Raw genomic sequence first — 22,770 nt, forward strand, 5'->3', positions numbered from 1 at the left:
ACTTCAGACCTAGGGACACATACAGCCTGAAAGTGAGGGGGTGGAGAAAGATACTCCATGCGAATGGAAATCAAAAGAAAGCTGGAGTAGCAATACTCATATCAGATAAAATAGACTTTGAAATAAAGAATGTTACAAGAGACAAGGAAGGACACTACACAATGATCAAGGGATCAATCCAAGAAGAAGATATAACAATTATAAATAGATATGCACCCAACATAGGAGCACCTCAATACATAAGGCAAATTCTAACAGCTATAAAAGAGAAAATGGACAGTAACACAATAATAGTGGGAGACTTTAACACCTCACTTACGCCAATGGAGAGATCACCCAAACAGAGAATTAATAAGGAAACACAAGCTTTAAATGACAAAATAGACCAGATAGATTTAATTGACAATTCTAGGACATTCCATCCGAAAACAGCAGATTACACTTTCTCACATGGATTACATGGAACATTCTCCAGGATAGATCACATCTTGGGTCACATATGAAGTCTCAGTAAATTTAAGAAAACTGAAATTGTGTCAAGCATCTTTTCCGACCACAATACTATAAAATTAGAAATAAATTACAGGAAAAAAAGAAACGTAAAAAACACAAACACATGGAGAGTAAACAGTATGCTACTAAATAACCAAGAAATCACTGAAGAAAACAAAGAGGAAATGAAAAAATACCTAGAGACAAATGACAATGCAAATATGACAATCCAAAGCCTATGGGATTCAGCAAAAGCAGTTCTAAGAGGGAAGTTTCTAGCAATACAGTCCTACTTCAAGAAACAAGAAAAATATCAAATAAACAATCTAACCTTACACCTAAAGGAACTACAGAAAGAAGAACAAACAAAACCCAAAGTTAGTAGAAGGAAGGAAATCATAAAGATCAGAGCAGAAATAAATGAAACAGAAAGAAAGAAAACAGTAGCAAAGATCAATGAAACTAAAACCTGGTCTTTGAGAAGATAAACAAAATTTATAAACCTTTAGCCGGACTCATCAAGAAAATGAGGGAGAGGACTCAAATCAATAAAATTAGAAATGAAAAAGGAGAAGTTACAACAGACACCGCAGAGATACAAAAGATTACGAAGGATTATAGGAGACTACTATGAACAACAATATATGCCAATAAAATGAACAACAGACAAGAAATGGAAAAATTCCTAGATAGGTACAATCTCCAAAGACTGAACCAGGAAGAAATAGAAAATATGAACAGACCAATAACTAATAATGAAACTGAATGAGTTATTAAACAACTCCCAACGAACAAAAGTCCAGGGCCAGACAGCTTCACAAGTGAATTCTACCAAATGTTTATGAAAGAGTTATCAGCTCTCCTTCTCAACTCTTTCAAAAAACTGCAGAGGGAGGAACACCCCCAAACTCATTCTATGAGGCCAGCATCACTCTGATACCAAAACCAGACAAAGATATCACAAAACAGAAAACTACAGGCCAATATCACTGATGAAAATAGATGCAAAAATCCTCAACAAAATATTAGCAAACCAAATCTAACAATACATTAAAAGGATCATACACCATGATCAAGTGGGATTTATCCAAGGATGCGAGAATTTTTCAACATCTGCAAATCAATCAGTGTGATATACCACATTAACAAACGGAAGAATACAAATCATATGATCATCTCAATAGATGCAGAAAAAGCTTTCAATAAAATTCAACATCCATTCGTAATAAAAACTCTCCAGGAAGTGGACATAGAGGGAACATACTTCAACATAATAAAGGCCATATATGACAAACCCACAGCTAACATCATACTCAACAGTGAAAAGCTGAAAGCCTTTCCTCTATGATCAGGAACAAGACAAAGATGCCCACCTTCACCACTTTTATTCAACATAATTTTGGAAGTCCTAGCCACAGGAATCAGAGAAGAAAAGGAGATAAAAGGAATCCAAATCAGACAGGAAGAAGTAAAACTGTCACTGTTTGAAGATGACATGATACCATACATAGAAAATCTTAAAGACGCCACCAGAAAACTATTAGAGCTCACCAATGAATTCAGTAAAATTGCAGGATACAAAATTAATACACAGAAATCTGTTGCATTTCTATACACTAACAATGAACTATCAAAAAGAGAAATTGAGAACACAATCCCATTTACCATTGCATCAAAAAGAATGAAATACCTAAGAATAAATCTACCTAAGGAGGTAAAATACCTGTACTCTGAAAACTATAAGACACTGATGAAAGAAATTAAAGATGACACAAACAGAATGAAAGATAATACTGTGTTCTTGGATTGGAAGAATTAAGGTTGTTAAAATGACCACACTACCCAAGGCAATCTACAGATTCAATGCAATCCCTATCAAAATGTCAACGGCATATTTTGCAGAACTAGAAAAAATAATTTTAAAATTTGTATGGAAACACAAAACGCCCAGAGAAGTGAAAACAATCTTTTTAAAAAATTCCTTTATTTATTTCTCTTTATTTATTTTTGGCTGCGTTGGGTCTTTGTTGCTGTGTGCGGGCTTTCTCTAGTTGCAGCGAGCGGGGTCTGCGCCCCATGTCCCCTGCCTTGGCAGGCGGATTCTTAACCACTGCGCCACCAGGGAAGTCCAGCCAAAACAATCTTGAGAAAGACGGACAGTTCTGGAGGAATTACACTCCCTGACTTCAAACTATACTATTTAAAAAGCTACAGTAATGAAAACAATATGGTATTGGCACTAAAACAGACACATAGATTAATGAAACAGAACAGAGAGCCCAGAAATAAACCCATGCACAGATGGTCAAAGGAGGCAAGAATATACAATGGGGAAAAGACGTTCTCTTCAATAAGTGGTGCTAGGAAACTTAAACAGCTACATGTAAAAGAGTGACATTAGGACATTTTCTAACACCATATCCGAAAAGAAACTCAAATTGGGCTAAAGACCTAAATGTGAGACTGGATACCATATAACCCCTAGAGGAAGACATAAGCAGAACACTCTTGACAGAAATCGCAGCTATATTTTTTTTGCATCTGTCTCCTAAAGCAGAGGAAATAGTATAAAAGCAAAAATAAGCAGATGGGACCTAATTAAACTTCAAAGCTTTTGCACAGCAAAGGAAACCATCAACAAAACAAAAACACAACCTAGAGAATGGGAGAAAACATTTGCAAATGATATGACACATAAGGGGTTAATATTCAAAATATAGAAGCAGCTCATACAACTCAACATCAAAAACAAACAACTTGATTTAAAAATAGGCAGAAGACCTGAATACACAGTTTCCCAAAGCAGACAAACGGATAGCCAACAGGCACATGAGAAGATGCTCAACATCGTCAATCATCAGGGAAATGCAAATCAAAACCACAATGAGATATCACCTCATATCTGTCAGAATGGCTGCCATCAAAAAGAACACAAATTACAAAAGTTGGTGACGATGTGGAGAAAGGGGACCCCTCCTGCACTGCCGGTGGCAATGTAACTTGGTGCAGCCATTGTGGAAAACAGTATGCAGGCTCCTCAACACTAAAAATAGAAGTACCATGTGACCCCACAATTCCACTCCTGGGTATATAGCTGAAAAAACAAAACAAAAACAAAAACACTAATTCGAAAAGATACATGCACCCCGATGTTCATGGCAGCATTATCTACAATTGTCGAGACATGAAAGCTATCTAAGTGTCCATCGACAGATGAATGGATTCAGAAAATGTGGTATATATATATATATATATATATATATATATACAATGCAATACTACTGAGCCATACAAAGAAAGAAAATTTGCCATTTGCAAGAACACGGATGGACTTGGAGGGTATTATGCAAGTGAAATAAGTCAGAGAAAGACAAATACTGTGTAATATCACTTATATGTGGACTCTAAAAAATACAACAAACTAGTGAATAGAACAAAAAAGAAGCAGACTCACAGATACAGAGAACAAACTAGTGGTTACCAGTGGGGAGAGGGAAGGGAGAGGGGCAATATAGAGGTAGGGGACTAAAAGGTACAAACTAGTAGGTATAAAATGAGCTACAAGGATATATTGTACAAAACAGGGACTGTAGCCAATATTTTATAATAACTATAAATGGAGTATAACCGTTACATATTGGGAATCACTATATTGTACACCTGTAACTTATATAATAGTGTCCACTAACTATACTTCAATTAAAAGAAAACACAATGAGATATGAACTCACACCTGTTAGGATGACTACATCAAAAAGCCAAGAAATAACAAGTGTTGTGAGGATGTGGAGAAAAAGGAACCTCATGCATGTCGGTAGGAATATAAATTGGTGCAGCCACTGTGGAAAACCGAACGGAGTTTCCTCAAAAATATTAAAAATAGAACTTCATATGATCCAGCCATCTCACATCTGGGTATTTATCCAAAGAAAATGAAAACACTGACTAGTAGAGATATCTGCACCCTGATGTTCATTGCAGCATTATTTACAATAGTCAAGATATGGAGACAATCTAGGTGTCCATTGATGGATGGAAGGATAAAGGAGATACACACACACACACACACACAAATAGTATCCAGCCATAAGAAAGAAGGAAATCACGCCATTTGTGACAACATGGATAGATCTCAGGGCATTATGCTAAGTGAAATAAATCAGACAGAAAGACAAATACTGTACAAACTCAGTTATATGTGGAATCTAGACAAAACAAAAGCCAGGCTCATAGATACAGAGAACAGCATGGTGGTTGTGAGAGGCGGGGGTTGAGGGTGGAAGTGGGAGAAATGGGTGAAAGGGATCAAAAGGTAAAAATAAATAAATAAATAAATAAATAAATAAATAAATAAATAAATAAATAAAATGAATACTCGTTGCAACATGTATACACATATATAAGCTCATTACAGGCTCATATATAAGCTCACATATATACGTCAATACCAGGCTTAGAAATATTGTTTAATTGATTATTGAATCTACTGAAAAAAATGCATGAATTTCATTTTATGCAAATTAAAATTCAATAAAGCTGAAAACTCCAGCCATTTAGGTACAATTGGATGCGAGTAGGAGAGTCAGTTGTGGTAGACTGATTGTAAAACTGGCCCCAAGTTGTCACACTACCTTGTCTCCAGGCCCTTTTACAATATGAATTTGGTTCTCTTCGCATGCAGAGCTGGAACCTATTTTTGCACCTCCTGAAGCTCAAAACCTCAAAGGCTTTGCAGTTTTATTTTCAACAGTTTCTGCTCTTTTATGCATTTCCTCGTTTTGCTTCATAATTTGACGCCCTTTTTCAACCCACGCGCTCCCTTCTTACGCATGTAAAATATCTGTACCACTTTACTAGAAATTCTATGGTAAAGAGACCAGGGGATGATTTTCACACACATCACAGCACAACCCAGGGAAGTCTGTGGTTCACCCATTTCTCAGAATCTTCTCACAATAACAGGAAAGGCTGTTATAAATTCATCTGTGCACAGCACTTCCTCCCTGCCTCAGCCACAACTCTTTCCTGCCTCATCACCTTCACCTTTGGTCTTACCTGTCACACATAGCTGTGGTCGCTTCACAGGACAGAAAGGTTAGGATGCAAGGTCCACTTCTCCTCCTCTACATGGGGTGATGCTCTCACAATGGACTCAGACCTAGACAGGAGGCCTGATTAAGGACCCTCACGGCTCGGTCTTGAGCTGAGGAAAAGAACCAGTGCAATCAGTGGACGCAGGTTGTTCTGCTTTTCTATGCCTTTTAGAATCCTGACAGTGCTGCTTTAAAAGCCTAAACTTTATATAGAAAACTTAACAAGTCAATTTTTTATCATTGCCTCTTTTGAAGTAATAGCAACTTGAAATTTGTATTAGAATTTCTCTATTTCCAAGTTGTAAACGGCCACAGATAATTCTGTGTAAGTATAAATACGTAAATATCACGCATTCTCTCTCATTACATTTTACTTCTATTTAACAGGAGATCAGGGATTTCAGTGCCCAGATAGCAAACGGGCCATATGCCAACCATTCTGGAAAATGGACTGACATCAATTATAGACCACAGACGTTCTCTTTCTGTAAACCCTAATAAAAACCAGGGTGCCATAGACAATTAGGAGGATAAGTATCAGAGACAAGAGGTTTCAACAGATTTCCGGAAGGGTGCATTGGAGCAGACATCCACGGCCAATATGGCCCCAGAGAGGCTGTGGCTGAGGTGGCCGCGGATGATGACGGAGCACCTCGGGGAGGTGGGCTTCAGAAAGTTCAGCTCCAAGGGGATGCGGCTGTAGGGCTGAAAGCAGGGGATTCGTGGAAGAAGTGAGTATGAGACACATGATCCAGTCATCTCCTCACTTCCCCCTCATTCGGAACCTCACACTTCAAGGTCTCTCTTCCCGAGTGGGTAATTGAAGGAATCTCCCCTAAAGATTAGAGCATCTCCAGAGGAAAACCTCTGCATTCTGGCATTTTGGGTTCCCTCTATATAACAGCCTGTCCTGCGGTCACCTCAGGTGAAGCCTGCAGTCGGCACCCTCACTCAGACGTGGAACTTCCAGGTTTTCTAATGATTTATTCCAAACTACGAAAAGGCAGTCAGGGAGAGCTGCTGTTTGACGAAAAACTGCAATATGAAAGACAGATGAAAGAGACAAAGATAAACAGCAAAAATAATCCCAACGGGAGCCATACATGCAGGAAACAAAACCAGGAAAAGACTAACCAAACATAAAAATAAACTTCTCTTTCAGATATCTAGATTATTAATCCTCCCACTGAAATCAACTAAAAATACTGAAAAATATTACATACATTTTCTTAAAAGCGTAGGTGAGCAGGCAAGAAAATAACCTTTCTCAGACATGGAACTAAGTGAAGGTGGGCAAGTGGAGTACAGCAGCTAGCTGTCACCCTGAGGATATTTCACCAGCCCTGGAGAATTTAAAGTCTGCTTTTCAAAACCACACTGACAACAAAGACTGAGAGTTCTTGCTACCAGCACAACCTCACTAAGAGAATTTGTAAAGACTGTACCTGAGGCAAGAGGAAAGTAATCACAGATAGTAAATCAGAGGTTGAAAAGAAAGAAGAAAGAAAGAATAAGGAAAGAAAGAAAGAAAGAAAGTAAGAAAGAAAGAAAGAAAGAAAGGAGGAAAGAAAGAAAGAAGGAAAGAAAGAAAGAAAGAAAGAAAGAAAGGAGGAAAGGAAGGAAGGAAGGAAGGAAGAAAGAAAGAAAGGAAGAAAGAAAGGAAGAAAGAAAGAAGGAAAGAAAGGAAGGAAGGAAGAAGGAAGGAAGGAAGGAAAGAGCGAGCAAAGGAAAGAAAGAAAGAAGGAAGGAAGGAAAGAAAGAAGGAAAGACAAAGAAAGGGAGAGAAGATAATGGTAATAACTTCCAGGGTTTAAGAAGGAAAAAAATAAGAAAATAAAAATACACAACAATAATGCAAAAATGGGGTGGAAGGTGGGAATGGAGTTTAAATGTTCTATAGTAATTTGTTGTATAAGAGGAAGAGTAAAATATAGATTCCCTTTAGACTTTGTTAAGAATATGTGTTGTATGAGGAATATAGCCAATATTTTGTAATAACTGTAAATGGCATGTAACCTTTAAAAATGGTATAAAAAATTTAAAAATTTTGAAAAAAGAATATGTGCTGAGGCCACTAAGAAAATTAGGAAGAGTGTATATAATTTCCAACTGAGTAGAAAAAAACATAGAATGTGAAAAGAACCAAATAATCCAAACTAAGGCACAAAGAAGAAAGAAAAACAAACTATGAAACAGGTTGGACAAGTAGAAAGCAAAAACTAAAATATTACAAATGCATCCAAATAGATCATAAATTATAACTATGATAAATACACCAACGATTTCCGATAAAAAATAAGTATTGTTTGGAGTGGATTGCAAAGGAAATCCAAATCTAAAACATGAAACTTGAGATAGGTTGAAAGCAGAAGCAGAGGCAAATACAGCAATCCAATTCTAAACAAACAAGAACAAAATATCAAATGAAATAGAATTTTCATTCAGTGTTTCTTGGGAGCCTATTATATGCCAAGCACTGTTTTAGGCAATTGGGTATATTAGCAAATAATAGCAGGTAAAGATCCTTGCCCTCCGGATCTTTCAGTGTTCCTTGAAGGGACAGAAAGGAAACAAAAAAGGAATAGTGTGTGAATTATAGAATAATTATAGGGGATGTTCACTTACGTAAGAAAAAAAAATCAGGGAGCGTGGTAAAGAGGACCAAGAGTGAGAAGGCAGGTTAAACTTCAACAGTGTGGAAAGGGAATACCTGCAAAGTCCTATCCCGCAACATGGCAACTTGTTGATTGCGAATCCTAGAGAATGCAACCCAACATAGGAAGAGTTTTAGATAATCGAGACGCTTTTTAACAAGAAGAAAGAACTTTGAGAACAATTGCCTTGGGTATTCCATTTTTTATATTTGTTTATAAATATAGATGAGACTGGTGTTTAAAAATATAAGTTGGTTTGCAACGTCCTCGGGATCTTCCCAGGTGTCATCTGAAACCCGACGGTGAGGCAGACCACTCCGGGTGGGCAGCTGGCAGGTTTAATAAGCAAGGAACTTACAAAGCTTGTCCTGAGCGGCCACGAGGAGAATAGCTTTCCACCCGTGTCTGCCAGAATCGTCAACCTTTATCCAGAGGCCTTCAGTGGGTTCGGTCCCGTATAGCATCCAGATAGTGTCAATTTCTACTCAAGGCTGTATCCCTGGGGAGGCTTCTGGGAGTGGGGAAGCCAGGCAGAATGCACATTCCAAGGACAGCGGAGTAGGTGGGGAGCCCCCAACTGCGTGGGTCCAGTTCTTAGGTCCAACTCTCAAGCCCCGTGACCCGCTCTCGCGATCTCACAGGCTCTCGTCTCGCGCACCGCGCCCTGGTGGTCAGCAAGGGCTTTCGCTAGCGCGGAGGTGGCTCCTTTGGTAGCTCCCTGGCTGCACTGGTGGCAGATGTCACAGCAACAATACAGTCCCATGCAAGAGAAAACGCAGGTTAAGGCAAATGATTCCCAAAATCAATGACCAACTTTTTCTACCAAGAACCCTATGATCCGAACCACTGATTTACTAGGTCCCCAGGTAGGGGGGTCGGATCCCTCAGGGTGTTCACTTGTGCCCTCATGTGATTCGATAAGGACGATACATTAACAGTCTCAGCAGTAGGAACACACTGCATTCTGTTTGGACAATGGCACGGGTGCCTCCTTGCCAGGCAGGGATCATGTCCAAGGCCATTCTAGTTTGGAGGGCAGCTTTTCTCATTAGGGAAATGTCAGCGTTCAGTAAGGACAGGCTTTGTTGGCTACCATTCAAGACTTGCTGCGTGAACTTATCAAGGGCTTCTATGTGTGTATACCTTCCAGAAGGGATGCAATTTTGCCTCTATATTCAACCAATTACCATGCCAATGAACTTTTGGTTGTTCGTGGTTTATATACGCAGCACTTTACAAATGACTGCTGTGTCTCAAACATGCCTCCTTTGAATTTGGGGCTCATTACTCAACATCTCTGGAACCCCTTCTGCTGGAGTCATCTTTGAACTTAAAAGCCACAGTGGAAAACAAGTCTCTGATTTGTAGCTTCCTTTTCTTTTCAAACAGAAGCATGCTTTCAAGTTTGGTCATTGACCCTGTTCACCAGATTGAGAATCTGGCACACAGTAAATCCATTCTCCATAGGTCAAGTTGTGATCTCTAAGAACGGTCAGAACTTTGGCCACAGTCATACTATTAACTTGCTGTGACAGTCTCCTATTCATAGCAGTGAGCTTTACTGCCTGTCCTCTCCTTGGCCACAAGGACGGGGAGACTCCATGGCACAGACTTTTAGCTGGTCGAGGCTCCGCTCTGATTGACCGTGAGAAAATAAGGCTCAGGGCTCTTAGGGACACTTCCCCCCCTTCAGATGTTGCAGGCCCTACTCCACCCCTTTGAATCTCCTGACTGTGTGGGATGTACACATAAATACCCCTCTGGGAATGTGGTCATGTCAAATTTCTTCCCATAATCTGCACGAGCAGAGCGCTTCCCTGGACCCCTGCTACACCACTCACGGGAAGCACGCAGCGCCACTCTTACAGGAAGAGGGTTGGCAAGATCTTGGCGTTCTTCTCTAGAGTGATCTCCTCCATAGCAAAGAAGGTGATCTATGGCTAAGCCTGTGATTAAATAAGACAGGCTTCACAAAGAAGGGAGGGCAAAGAAGGTAGACATTTATTCTTGTCTCCTACTGGCCCATCAAACTGGGCCCATTAGTGTCTCATGAAGGAAATCTTGGATAGCTTCTGCCTTAAGCCCAAACCCTCTCCAGTCTCTGTGAGTCCCATTTGTGTAATTACAACATCCAACCCAATAATCAAACTCGGAATTCCATTGCAGGGTAAAGCCTTTCCTTCCCCTGGCTTGTGCCTGCTTTCGCCGAAGGACCAGCAGTGTGCACAGGGCTTCTTCCATCTCTCCCCACCCTGCCCTTTGCCTCCTCCTCCTCCCGTCACTCGCCTTGGTTGTGACTCCTCGTGGGTTGGAGGAGAAGAGGAAAAACCATTGAAGACAAGTCAGGTGTAATCTGGCTTTGGGGGATGGAGGCGCACTTCGTGGCTCTTTTCCTCACGGGGCCCCATTAATGACTGTTCAGAGAGTCTCCCTGGAAATCTGCAATTACAAGTCCAGCTGATGGCCACTGTCTCCCCTCCAGCTGGTCACTTTGACTGCAGTTCCGGGCACAGTTGCGACCCCTGGTGGACTTCCGGGCAAGTCCCCTTCAAGCTGGCTTTGGCTGGCTCCCTCCTGTGTGGCCCACGTTTGGTTTAAAGGGGAGCACATGCTTTTGCCCCACAGTCAGTGAAAGTTATGGTTGCTTCCAATCAGCCTCCTCAGTCTTTACCCTCTGGCGCATAGCAACGTCCCTTCATATTATATTTCCCACAGGAGCAGCCGGCTCCAAAGCTAAACTCCAGAGGACACAGGTCATGTCCTCCCAGGAATCGCTCACCATACACCACTCATGTCCTCTGGCAGCATCAAAGCCCAAGGGGCCACCTTACTTGCTGTGAGGTGAGAGGGAACCGTCGTCCTATTGGGCAGGGCACACAAGTGGAGCCCCCGTGGAGCCTCCCTTATTAAACCACATGGTTACACAGAGATCCCCCTCTTCCCCAGGGAGCCAATTACTCTCGAGAGGAAGCCCAAGAATTTGCCAGTCCTGAAGCTTGTTGTCCTTATGATCTGAATGTCCTCTTTTAAAAAGCCCTTTCCTCTTGACCTCTTCAAACACCTACCGAATCAGTTGAAGAGCTAAACCTCACCTAACTGGTTTCTAGCTCCTTCCTTGGCAGGCCCTGCCCAGATCTTCTAGTGTATGAGTTTGGAATGTGGGGGTGTTGGCAATACCGAGGACTCAGCTGAAATTCACATTTAGGTTCATATCCTGCCACATTCACCCCAGGCCTCTCCCATAACCTTCAGTCCGGAATTTCAATGTAGGACGTTGACATGGGACCCGCCCTTTGACGTCTGCTACTCAGCTTGTCACAGACCTAATTGAGTGCTGTCACTCCTGAGTCCACCCCGATGATCTTATCTGCAGACCCTAACTTTCCTGTTTCTGAAGAGAAGCATGATTAATCATTCCAGGCACCCACATGGACACATCCTATACATCCTTCATAGGAGATTTCAAGCCCTGGATTCTGGATTCTTCCTCAAGTCTTCTCCTGTGAATCCTACTTTCATTCCCCAATTATGGGTCAAGGCTCTCACATATTTCAACAATAGGAATAATGCACACAATAAATGCTGCCATTTCCAGAGACCTCAGAACTCAGAACCACCTTCAGAGAAAACTGGGATGTAAGGATTGTGAAGATAATCGAGCGGGCAAGAATTCCTTCGACGCGGGAGAAGATAATGTCGATGATTTTTATTTGATTTACTCATTTCCCCTCTGGGCATGACTTACCTTCCAAAGTGGAATATAAGTTGCATCCTCCATAGGCCCTAACATATGCCTAGATACACACAAGTTAATTGAATTCATAAAGCTTCTGCAAGTTGCTCAGAGAAAGTATCATTTAAACGGTCCTTAAATGAAAGGTGTCAGGACAGAGCATGAATAGTTCGTTCTCCAGAGACAATAGTGCACTGATGAATCACTCACAAGGAAGTACCTCTAAATATAAGAATTGTGTTATCGGGAATAGCAGTTTGGGCCAGCGGTGTTATGTCACAACATATATTGGGAATGTTTTCTCACAATGGGCTTTTCTTCCATGCTGTCTTTACTCCATTCGTGATATTTGTGACGACCCTTAGCATGAGCAGGTATTTGGGATCCTATTTTCTCCAGATTTGATCTCGAATCCCTGCCTCCCTAAATTTCACCAGTGCAGTAAATACTCTCAGTCACATTCACAGGCAAAGCAAAGGACAGCTGTAAAAATTCCAACGGTTTGAGTTTGGGTTATGTGCCATCATTATAAATGATATAAAGTCATCCCTCTAACTTTGAAGTTTTGCAATTATTTTAGCCGGACGGAACCTTTTATCTGCTCACTGCCAATGTCACAGTCCATGGGGGTACACTTGTCCCAGAGATTTCAACAGTCAGGAGAGATTTTTCTGCTGGCAGAAAACACTAGAGTGAGTTGAAAAACAACAACAACAACAACAAAAGTCAGGGAATGCTCTGAAAGAGAAAAAGAAGTAGGTATCATAAGATGTTATCAATCAGGATTCCAGCAGAAAACACGTGGCTTAGTATAATGAAGTAGTTGAAGTAGTAGAGCCTAGTGAAGGGGCTTCCTACAAGCTGTGGATACAGGGGTTGGAAATGACAAGGGAGAGGGCTAGGAACAGCGAGGAAATTACATCCTTACCCTAAGGCGTGAACAAAACCTGGAGCCCAGAAGGAGAGCTGGGTAGAGAGCCTCCAGGGGAGGAGTTATGAGCTTCGGCTTAGGGTTGCAGCTAGTGGGAGATGCCCCTGCAGGGAGAGAGGCAGGAAAACAGATACTCTGACCTTGCTTTTCTACCGTCAAGAGCTCTCCTGCTTGGATTTCCCATTGGCAGAAACCAAGCAGAAGTCAGAGAGCAAGAGATCCCACTGACGTAGTCCATTTAGATCAGCGTCCCAGGCAAAAAGCTAGAGTGAAAGAAGGGTGAACTGTGGATCTGCAGAGGCAAGAAAAATATTTGGCACAGAAGAGATTTCTAAGGGACAGCAGGGGCACTTTAAGTTAGGATGGTACCTTAAAAAAAAAAGAGAGAGAAAAAAACAATAAGAGGATTGATCAACCTCCACATCGCCATGAACCACCGAGTAATGGTGCCAGAGAAGCCTGATGCTTCACTAACAAAGTACTCATAGATGTGGATTGAAATAAGACACATTATCAGTGGTGCTGACACTTAACGTATGCAGGGTTTCTTATTTGAAGTTTCCTAAATTGACTCTTTGAACTCTCTGAAATAGATCATTGCCTGCTTATGTCAATTTCATAACCTCTTGCATTCACTGGCATCGTGTAGAAGGACAGCTGGGAGCCGGGAGTCTTGGGGAATGTGCTGGGAAGATATTTCATTCTGGTTAGCTCTCACTGCATAACAAACCATCCCAAAACTTAGTGGTTTAAAACAACAACAATCATTTATTTTTCTCATGAATCTGCAATTTGGGCAGGACACCGTGGGGATGGCTCAGGTTTGCTCTTTGCAGCTTCATCAGTAGGCGACTGGAGAAGGCACTTTGGTGTCGCCTCGCTTGCATGGCTGGCAAGCTGCTTTTGGCGGGCAGCTGAAATATCAGCCAGGGGAGTGGGCCAGTGACTTCAAGTCCTCTTCATGAGGGTGACTTGGGCTTCCTCACAACATGGTGGCCAAATTCCAAGGGCAAGCACCCCGAGACAGCAAGGAGGCATTTTCCCTTTCTAACCTTGGAAGTCACATGGTGTTGCTTCAAACACCCAGAATTTATCGAAGCAGTCACAGAGTCCATCCGATTTCAAGGCAGGGGACATAGACCCATAACTCAATGGAAAGAGTAACAAGGTCAGATTGTAAGAAGAAGTCAGAAAGAAGATATGGTTTTAGCCCTCTTTGGAAAATGCAAACTACCATATTAACAAGTTATAGTAAATTGAGACGTAAAAATACAATTTACACTACTTCCAAAACATTTGCCATACTTTTGAAAGCATATTTTTAATCCCCTTGAAAACAATTTGAAATAAATTCTCCTCGGCTTCTTCCCTTATATTTTTCATTCGTTCGTCATGCTTCTTCATTAGCAATTTTATTTGTTCCTCCTTTTCTTCCTGTGGTCTATGGGCATATTCCTTTTGAAGTAGTTTAATTTCCTTTTCTAACTGATCAGCGTAGATTTTCTTCAAGACTTCCTCCCGCTTTCTCAGCTTTTCCTCCGTGTCCTTGTATATGGCGTCGGAAAAGTAAGCCCCCTGGTTGTTCTGCACCATCTTCTCTATCAGCTCCACCAGCTCCCGCACCTGAGCTTCCTTCTCAGCCTGGTCTGTACTCTTGTTACTGAAGGCGCAGCAGCGGTCTCCACACTCCTTGAGGATGCTTTGTAGCTTTACATCCGCACCCCGCACAAAGTCGCTTAGGCTGTGGTCCTCCAACTCCTCTTTGCGAGTGAACAAGATGATCATGTGCTTCATGGCTGCTTCCCCAAACACAGCCTTGATCAACGCCACGGTTTTCTGCTCTTCCTCCGTGTAGCGGCCCAGCTGCATGACCAAGACGATGGCGTGAGGTCCGGGGCAGGAGGCGAGGACACAGCGGCTGATTTCCATGCAGGTGGTGCTCAGGCTCTCCTTGGTGTCGAAGAGCCCTGGGGTGTCAACAACGAGAAGGTCTCTCCCCTCCCATATCCGGGATGCTTTCTGACAAGTTTTGGTAACAGCCTGGGCAGCAAGCCTAGACTTGAATACGTTTCCCCCGAGGATGGTGTTTCCTGTGGCACTTTTCCCACTTCCAGTCTTCCCGACCAGCACGATCCTCAGAGCGTTGTCCTGGGCATCAGCCATGTTTATATCAAGAGGCCTTGGGGCTTAGGTACCCACAAGATCTTAAGAAAAGGAAGGAGAGGGAAAAAGGGTCAATTTGGGCAAGTGAGAACCATTCCCAACTCTCTTTTTTTTTCTTTCTTTTCCTCCCTGAAAATGTGTAATATTCTATTATGCATAAACAGCTCAATTGCTGTGGAAGAAATAACAAAGTACTTAAAGAGTATCCCCACAAAAGAGTCATGTCCAGATGATTTCACATGGAATTAATTGAAACCTTTGAAGATCTGATAATCTCAGTGCTACTTAAACAATTCCTGATCACATAAAAAGAGAGGAAAACGTTCAGCTCTTTCTATGAAGCAAGTGTAATGTTGATCCTAAAAGCGAACCACGATTTCACCAACAAATAAAGCGATACACATGTCTCATGTGTGAGTATTGATTCAAAAATCCTAAATAAATTATTAGACACTAAAAAGCAATGCACCTTGACTAAGTATTACTGTTTCAGAAATACTAGGGTGGTTCAACATGAGGAAATTGTTGTAACACATCCCATTAATAGGTTAAGAAGAAAAGGAACTAGGTGCAAAAAAGACATTTGGCCAAATTCAACACTGATTCATGTTCTTTTTTTTTTAATAAATTTATTTATGTATGTATTTATTTTTGGCTGCCTTGGGTCTTTCTTGCTGCACACAGGCGTTCTCCAGTTGCGGTGACCAGGGGCTATTTTTCATTGCGGTGTGCAGGCTTCTCATTGCAGTTGCTTCTCTTGCTGCAGAGCATGGGCTCTAGGCACGCGGGCTTCAGTAGTTGTGGCTCACGGGCTCTAGAGCGCAGGCTCAGTAGTTGTGGTGCATGGGCTTAGCTGCTCCACGACATGTGGGATCTTCCCATACCAGGGGGTGGGGAAAATATTTCTAAGATTTGAAATTGAGTAAGGAAAAAGACTCCTAAATTTGATTACATAAAAATCAAAAAGATAATGTGAGGCAAACAAACAAATAAACAATCCATACACAAATTAAAACACAAATGTCAAACTAGGGGAAAATTCTTTTTTCCAACTTCTATAAAAGAGGGGCAAGGGGCAATTTTCCTTCTACACAAAGAATATCTATACAGATGGCCAACAACCACATGAAAAGATGCTCAGCATCACTAAACATTGAAGAAATGCAAATCAAAGCTACAATGATGTATCACCTCAGAGCAGTCAGAATGGCCATGATCAAAAAGTCTACAAACAATAAATGCTGGAGAAAATGTGGAGAGAAGGGAACCTTCCCACACTGCTGGTAGGAATGTAATTTGGTGCAGCTGCTATGGAGAACAGTCTGGAGGATCCACAAAAAACTAAAAATAGAGTTACCAGAGGATCCAGCAATCCCACTCCTGGGCACATATCTGGACAAAACTCTGATTTGAAAAGATACCTGCGCCCCTATGTTCTCAGCAGCACCATTTACAATAGCCAAGACATGGAAACAACCTAAATGTCCACTGACAGATGAATGGATAAAGAAGATGTGGTACATGTATACAATGGAATATTACTCAGCCACAAATAAAATGACATAATGCCATTTGCAGCTACATGGATGGGCCTAGAGATTATCATATTGAGAGAAGTAAGTCACACAAGGAAAGACAAATATCATATGATATCATGTACATGTGGAATCTAAAAAAAATACAAATAAACTTATTCACAAAACAGAAACAGACTCACACACATAGAAAACAAACTTCTGATTACCAAAGGGGAAGGTGGCGGAAGAGGGATAAATTAGGAGTATGGGATTTATGGATACATACCACTATATATAAAATACAAAAGCAACAAGGATTTACTGTATAGCACAGGGAACTATATTCAATATCTTGTAATAACCTGTAATGCAAAAGAATCGGAAAAACAAAATATATAACCGAATTACTTTGCTGTACACCTAAAACTAACACAGTATTGTAAATCAACTATACTTGAATTACAAAATTAAAAAATAAACAAAGAATATCTAAAAGTAGAGAAACAAAAGACCAGCAACTCGATAAAAAATGGAGCAAGATATAAATAAACAGTTCAAAGAAAAAAATGTAAATATCCTTTGAATATATAAAAAGAGATTAACATTCACTCGTAATAGAGAAAAATATATCAAAACATAGAAAAATTAAATTAATTATTGAATATTACACTAAGATACTATTTCTCACCTACAGGTTTGGCAAAAATCCAAAAGTTTGCTGGCATAATATATTGGTAAAAGGTGTAGGGGAAACAGGTGCTCTCCCACATGGCTAGTGCGAATGGAAAAGCAGTCTAAAACATCTAGAGGAGAAGTTAGCAATATCTTGCAAAAGTACATGTGCATTTACCCTTTGATTGTCAACCTCAATTTTGGGATTTATCCCAAAGGTACACTGACAAAAATACAGAAACAAATTATGCAGAAGGCTGTTTACTGCACCACTATTTGAAATAGCAAAAGACCAAAAACCTATCAAATGCCCATCAGTATGGGCCTGGTTGAATAAACTAAGGTATATTCACACAGTGCAGTACTAGCCAACTGTAAAACGGAATGAGATATATCTTTATATCCAGGTATGGAGACATCTCCAGGATATATCATTAAGCAAAAAAAGCCAAGTGAAAAAAATAATGTAGAGTTTACTATCATTTCTCTAACAAGGAGGACTGGGGCCTACATATATAAAATGTAATATGCATATTTTTTCATTCATACGTAAAAACAATGGCAGGATAATCAGAAAAGTAAGCAGACAAAAAAGTTACTTATATGGGGATGGAAGAAACAGGGTGGAGGGAAGCTGGGGATAGAAGCTGGGAGCTAGACTACTTTGGATATACTTAGATTTCATAGATTTGATCTTGAAAGCATATATTATACAGCAAAAATTATATTTCAAAATACTAGTAAAAATCCAAAGCAAATGAAACAAACTAGCCAGATTGTATTTTGTGTGGTGGATGAACCACAAAAAAATTGGTCCTAGAGACTTGACAATGCAGTAATTTCTTTGTCCATCCCCAGTAGGATATAGTTAAGCACCACCCCCCCAAAAAAAACCTGCAAAAAATTGTTTTCGGGAATCCTACTCTTAGTTGTGTGTATGTGCGTGTGTGTGTTTCTATAGTTTTGAAATCCATTGAAAAGGCATAAAAACAATGATGAGCTCAGTAACAGTGAGCACCCTTCGTGCAGATTGTAACCTTCAAATGCCATTTCCCACCAGAAATTCCGGGCTCTCAGGAGAAAGCATGGATTCCAGGTCTGGGCCAGGCAATGTACGAGTTGAGCATAGACCGTCTTGTCATACTAGACAGCAAGGATGCTATGAAAAAAAATTACTAGGATCGCATCAAAAGGACTTAAGAGCCAACTTGAAGACGATCCCCCACGGGACAAAGATGAGACAGTTTGAGCATCAATAAGAATAATGATTCCAAGGGATTGAAATATATCAAATAAGTTAAAATCTATGTGTTCATAGCAATGCCATCTTCTTAGAAGAAGTCAGTTGTTCGCTTTGGAGTATGTTAGGAGTATGTCATTCTGAACGTTGACAAAGGGAAAGAACAAAGCATTTATCTTGTCTTTCTTATATAACTGTGCCTCGTGGAAATGAAAGAATTGTTGAGGGGAGGTTTCTTTTTATAGGATTATTCCATCTAATAAATGAAGAAAGAATGATAGAATTAGAATATCATAATTTGTGACCCTTAAGGAAACGTATACTCAAGGTAATCATTAATATCTGAGACAACCAAACATTATGTGCCTTCTGATTGACATTAACAACTGCACTTGTGAAGTACTCCCACCAAAACACCAGCCAAGCTTTAATCTGACCAAGCTTCTCCCTAAACAGAATGCACACAAAACACTGGAACTAGAAGAGCATGACAAGTGACGTTTTGGGGTGTAATCAACAAAGTGTACACTTCCAATTCTGTTGGACAAAAGACTTCCCCTTTCTTAAAGAAATTTTACAGCAAGAAACAAGGAAGGTAGAAACCTATGTGTTAAGTTAAATTTAAGAGATATCAATGAATTGCAATTTATGGACCTCATTTGGGCGCAACTTCAAACAATTTTTAAAATTATGAGACAATCAGGGCAATGTGAATATAACTGGTAATCTTCTAGAAATTCTCATTGCTTTTTGAAGTCTGATTATGGTAATTTTTTAAAATGGTCTTTATCTTTCAGACATACGTACTCAAATATTTACTGATAAAGTGACACAAGGTCTGACATTTGCTTCAAAGTAATCTGGGGTGGCTGGGGAGTGGTGAGTATATAAATGAAACAGGACTGGCATAAACTGATAATTGTTGAAGCTTGGTATAGGTACATGGAAGTTCCTTATATTATTCCCTTTATCTTTCAATAAGTTAAAAAAAATTCCACAATAAAAAAAATAACCTGGGTGTAGTGTAACCGCTACTGAATGTATACTGTATACCAAGCACACTAATAAATATGTTTTGTATATTACAGTCATCCCTCCATATCAATATGGAGGGGGGATTGACTCCAAGACCCCAACATGTTCCAAAATCTGCAGATGCTCAAATATCTCATGTAAAATGGCTAGTACAGTTGGCCCTCCATATCGGGTTTTCATATTGGCAGATTCAACCTACCTTGGATGGAAATTTCCATCCTCTTTGGTTGAATCTGCCAATGTACAACCAGGGATATGGAGAGTTGAATGTGCATTTATTGAAAAAAATCCACATATAAGTGGACCCGCACAATTCAAATCTGTGTTGTTCAATGGTCAGTTGTGTCTCACTTACTCGCAAAACTAACCTGCAAGGAAGCTAACTTTATTACCTGAGTTTTTTAAATGAGGAGACTGATGTGGCTCAAGAATTCTGAGACACTTGCCCAAGGTCATTGTGCTAATAGGTGTTGAACAGAGAGGGGTCCAATTCAAAGGCCGTCTGACTACCACGCTCACTCTTAAGCACTGCACACTGCGGCCTCTTCTTGTTCCTTCTCGGACCCGTCATTCTATAGTCTACATCAGGTCAGAGGCAGATGAGGGGAAGACAGTTCACACTCTTTCCCGAATGGTGAACTGGTTAGCAAGCCTATAATTAGGGAAGGCAAGGAGGGGGGTCTCACATACATGTTTTTTTTAGAATAGCTAATCCTCTCTGCATAGCACCTGCTCCGCAACTCGTATGTCACCCTATTAGGGACACAGCTTCTCTCTGTGAAGTGTCGGAAAGAATTCAAAGTGAATTCTAGATTTCCTGTGTCATCAGTGACCTGGGTAATCCCTGGAGAGTCACCATGCTCTCAGGGGTTCTGATCCTCTTTCAGGAAAATCAACAAGGACCTACTGTACAGCACAGGGAACTCTACTCAATATTCTGTAGTAACCTATATGGGAAAAGAATCTGAAAAAGAATGGCTATACGTATATGTATAACAGAATCGCTGAGCTGTATACCTGAAAGTTACACAACACTGTAAATCAACTCTACTCCAATATAAAATAAAAATTAAACTAAAAACAAGAAACAGGGGTTTAGACTGGGTGGCCTCTGAATTGCCTTCCAGCTCTAAAGACCTGCCTTGGGGACACTCATTTCCTATTAAGGGAAAACTCTGGGTTATCAAGTGGTACTCAATGTCCATCACAACAGCAACTAGACAGACGGTGCAGTTTTCAGCTACGGTTTGTCCTGTTGAATATGAGGTGTATGGACATTATGCTCATAAACGTCTTTCCTCCCCTCTCTCCCCTCCACCACCAGCACTCTGGCAGCATCCTCCTTCCTGCGTTGCCTGCACACCACCTGGTCCCTTCTCGGGCCACAGCCCACCCCCGCGCGGACTCCCTGTATCCTACTGCCCCTCGCAGCTCTATCCCCTGGGGCCTCTTCTCAGCCAGGCTCACCTTTTGAAGGAGTTGATGAGTTGTCAAGTTTTCTCCAAAGAAGCTGTTTGAGCCCGTGCTTTTGCTTTAACTATGAGGGGAAAATGTTTGCACCCTCTGAAACCTCTGAGCCAGGAAGCAGGTTGGGTGGAGCCAGTGAAGGAACTGTTTGCCTTTAAAGAGACAGAAATATTGCCCCATAATTTGGTGGGTGCTTCAGCTTTGACAAGTTGAAAGCTTTTTCTCCGTGTGCCTGTTATCACAGCAACATTGCCAAAGTTATACTTGTTGTTTGGGGTTATTGTGGTGGATCCAAAAGGCCCTTAGTAAATGACCTAAATCTTGCCCAGAAAGCCAGTCACAGTGTCTGATCATCATTCCTGGGTGCACTGGGAGACTGCAGGGCTCTTCGGGGAAGAAAGAAGTCAGACACGTGGCTTGGTGTATCCTAGGGATAGCGCCAGTCTATTGCTGGGTGGAGAGTAGAACTTGTAAGTGATGAACGTGAATATTTAGCTGAAGAGATATCTAAGTACAGTGTGGAAGGTGCAGTCTGCTTTCTCCTTGCTGCTTCTAGTAAAATGCAAGAGGAAAGAGACTGGAGTGATGCAGCTACAAGCCAAGGAATGCCGAGGATTGCCAGCAACCACCAGCAGCTGGGAAAACACAAGGGAGGATCCCCCCCTGGAGCCTTCAGAGAGCATGGCTTTGCCAGCATTTTGAGTGCGAACTCCCAGAACTCTGCAGCAATAAATGTCTCTGCTTTGAAGCTTCATAGTTTGTAATAATCTGTTAGAGCAGCTCTAGGAATCTAGTCTATCACCTTTCTCTTTTCCTCTACCTTTTCCCCTGCCTGCTTTCTGTTCCTCCTAACGGCCTAAAGACTCCTCTCCTGCATTACACGGTCTGAGCGGTGCAAATTGACTAGAATGTGCTCTTCCGCATTCCCTACCCACACGTCTGGCCCAGATGGACCATGAAAGTCTCAGTGATGAGAGAAGTTGTGGCTTTCTCAGGAGTTTAGCTTTGAAATTCTCTGGAGACTCTAGCTTTTGTCAACAATTTACACAACACTGTCAACTGAAAAAAGTGCACAACCGAAAAGGTGAGAATTCTCTTTTATTCAGCAGACTTTCTGAGGACTTGAGGCCCCGGAGGCAGCCCCTCAGCTAGCTCTGAGGGACCACTCCCAAGACATAAGAGAGGAGCCTGGTACTGGCATCTTTACAATCGACACGGCGCTTTTCTCCAGCACAATCCAGTGTCAGTAGATCGGCTTCACTCTGTGCGGGTGAGCGGACCCAAGTTTGCTTCAGTAATAGAAATCATCTGTCACGTAAATGCTCTTAAAAATGCATTTGCCTAACTGTATTTTCTTTAATTTGCTTTTCTATATCAGTGAGAAGATTTTCAACGAAACTGAAATTTAAGAGTTCTGTGTTTTAGAACTTTAGGGTTTAATTTGTCATGCCTTCAAAAGCTTGCCCACGGTAGGTACTCAATAAAGACCCTCTTTTAAGTGCACAGGTTAGACCAAGAGCAAATCTCTATTGTCACTGTTATTAGCCCCTGAATATTAGTTCTTAGTTTTCCTTTATATTGTACAGTCCCAGGTAACACAATCAGTTTCCTTTAGTTGGTTTAATAAATATTTCCTGAGGGGCAGGTGCATAAGCCCTGTCTTATAATGCCACACAAGGGAAGTAATCCCCAGTGAAACATGTCTATCCTACAATATAACTAAACAAAAGAGATGTAACCATCTTATATAAAGCCTATTTATATATACCAATT

General features: G+C 41.0%; 1 protein-coding gene across 1 annotated transcript; it reads right to left on the reverse strand.

Annotated features, from left to right (window-relative positions):
• Positions 1 to 13,684: 13,684 nt before the first annotated feature.
• On the reverse strand, positions 13,685 to 21,074 carry GIMAP7 (GTPase, IMAP family member 7). Its single transcript, XM_068550166.1, has 2 exons — positions 20,998 to 21,074; positions 13,685 to 15,107 (listed from the first exon to the last, which is right to left on the reverse strand). Exon 2 carries the CDS (start codon positions 15,064 to 15,066, stop codon positions 14,185 to 14,187), a length of 882 nt encoding a protein of 293 aa, XP_068406267.1. The 5' UTR covers positions 15,067 to 15,107; positions 20,998 to 21,074; the 3' UTR covers positions 13,685 to 14,184.
• Positions 21,075 to 22,770: the final 1,696 nt, after the last annotated feature.

This window comes from Eschrichtius robustus, chromosome 8, assembly GCF_028021215.1.
Source record: "Eschrichtius robustus isolate mEscRob2 chromosome 8, mEscRob2.pri, whole genome shotgun sequence".
In the NCBI taxonomy this organism is placed as follows: domain Eukaryota; kingdom Metazoa; phylum Chordata; class Mammalia; order Artiodactyla; family Eschrichtiidae; genus Eschrichtius; species Eschrichtius robustus.

Bases quoted from the DNA above. Each gene is read 5' to 3' on its own strand.
- GIMAP7 (XM_068550166.1), bottom strand. From the start codon at position 15,066: ATGGCTGATGCCCAGGACAACGCTCTGAGGATCGTGCTGGTCGGGAAG.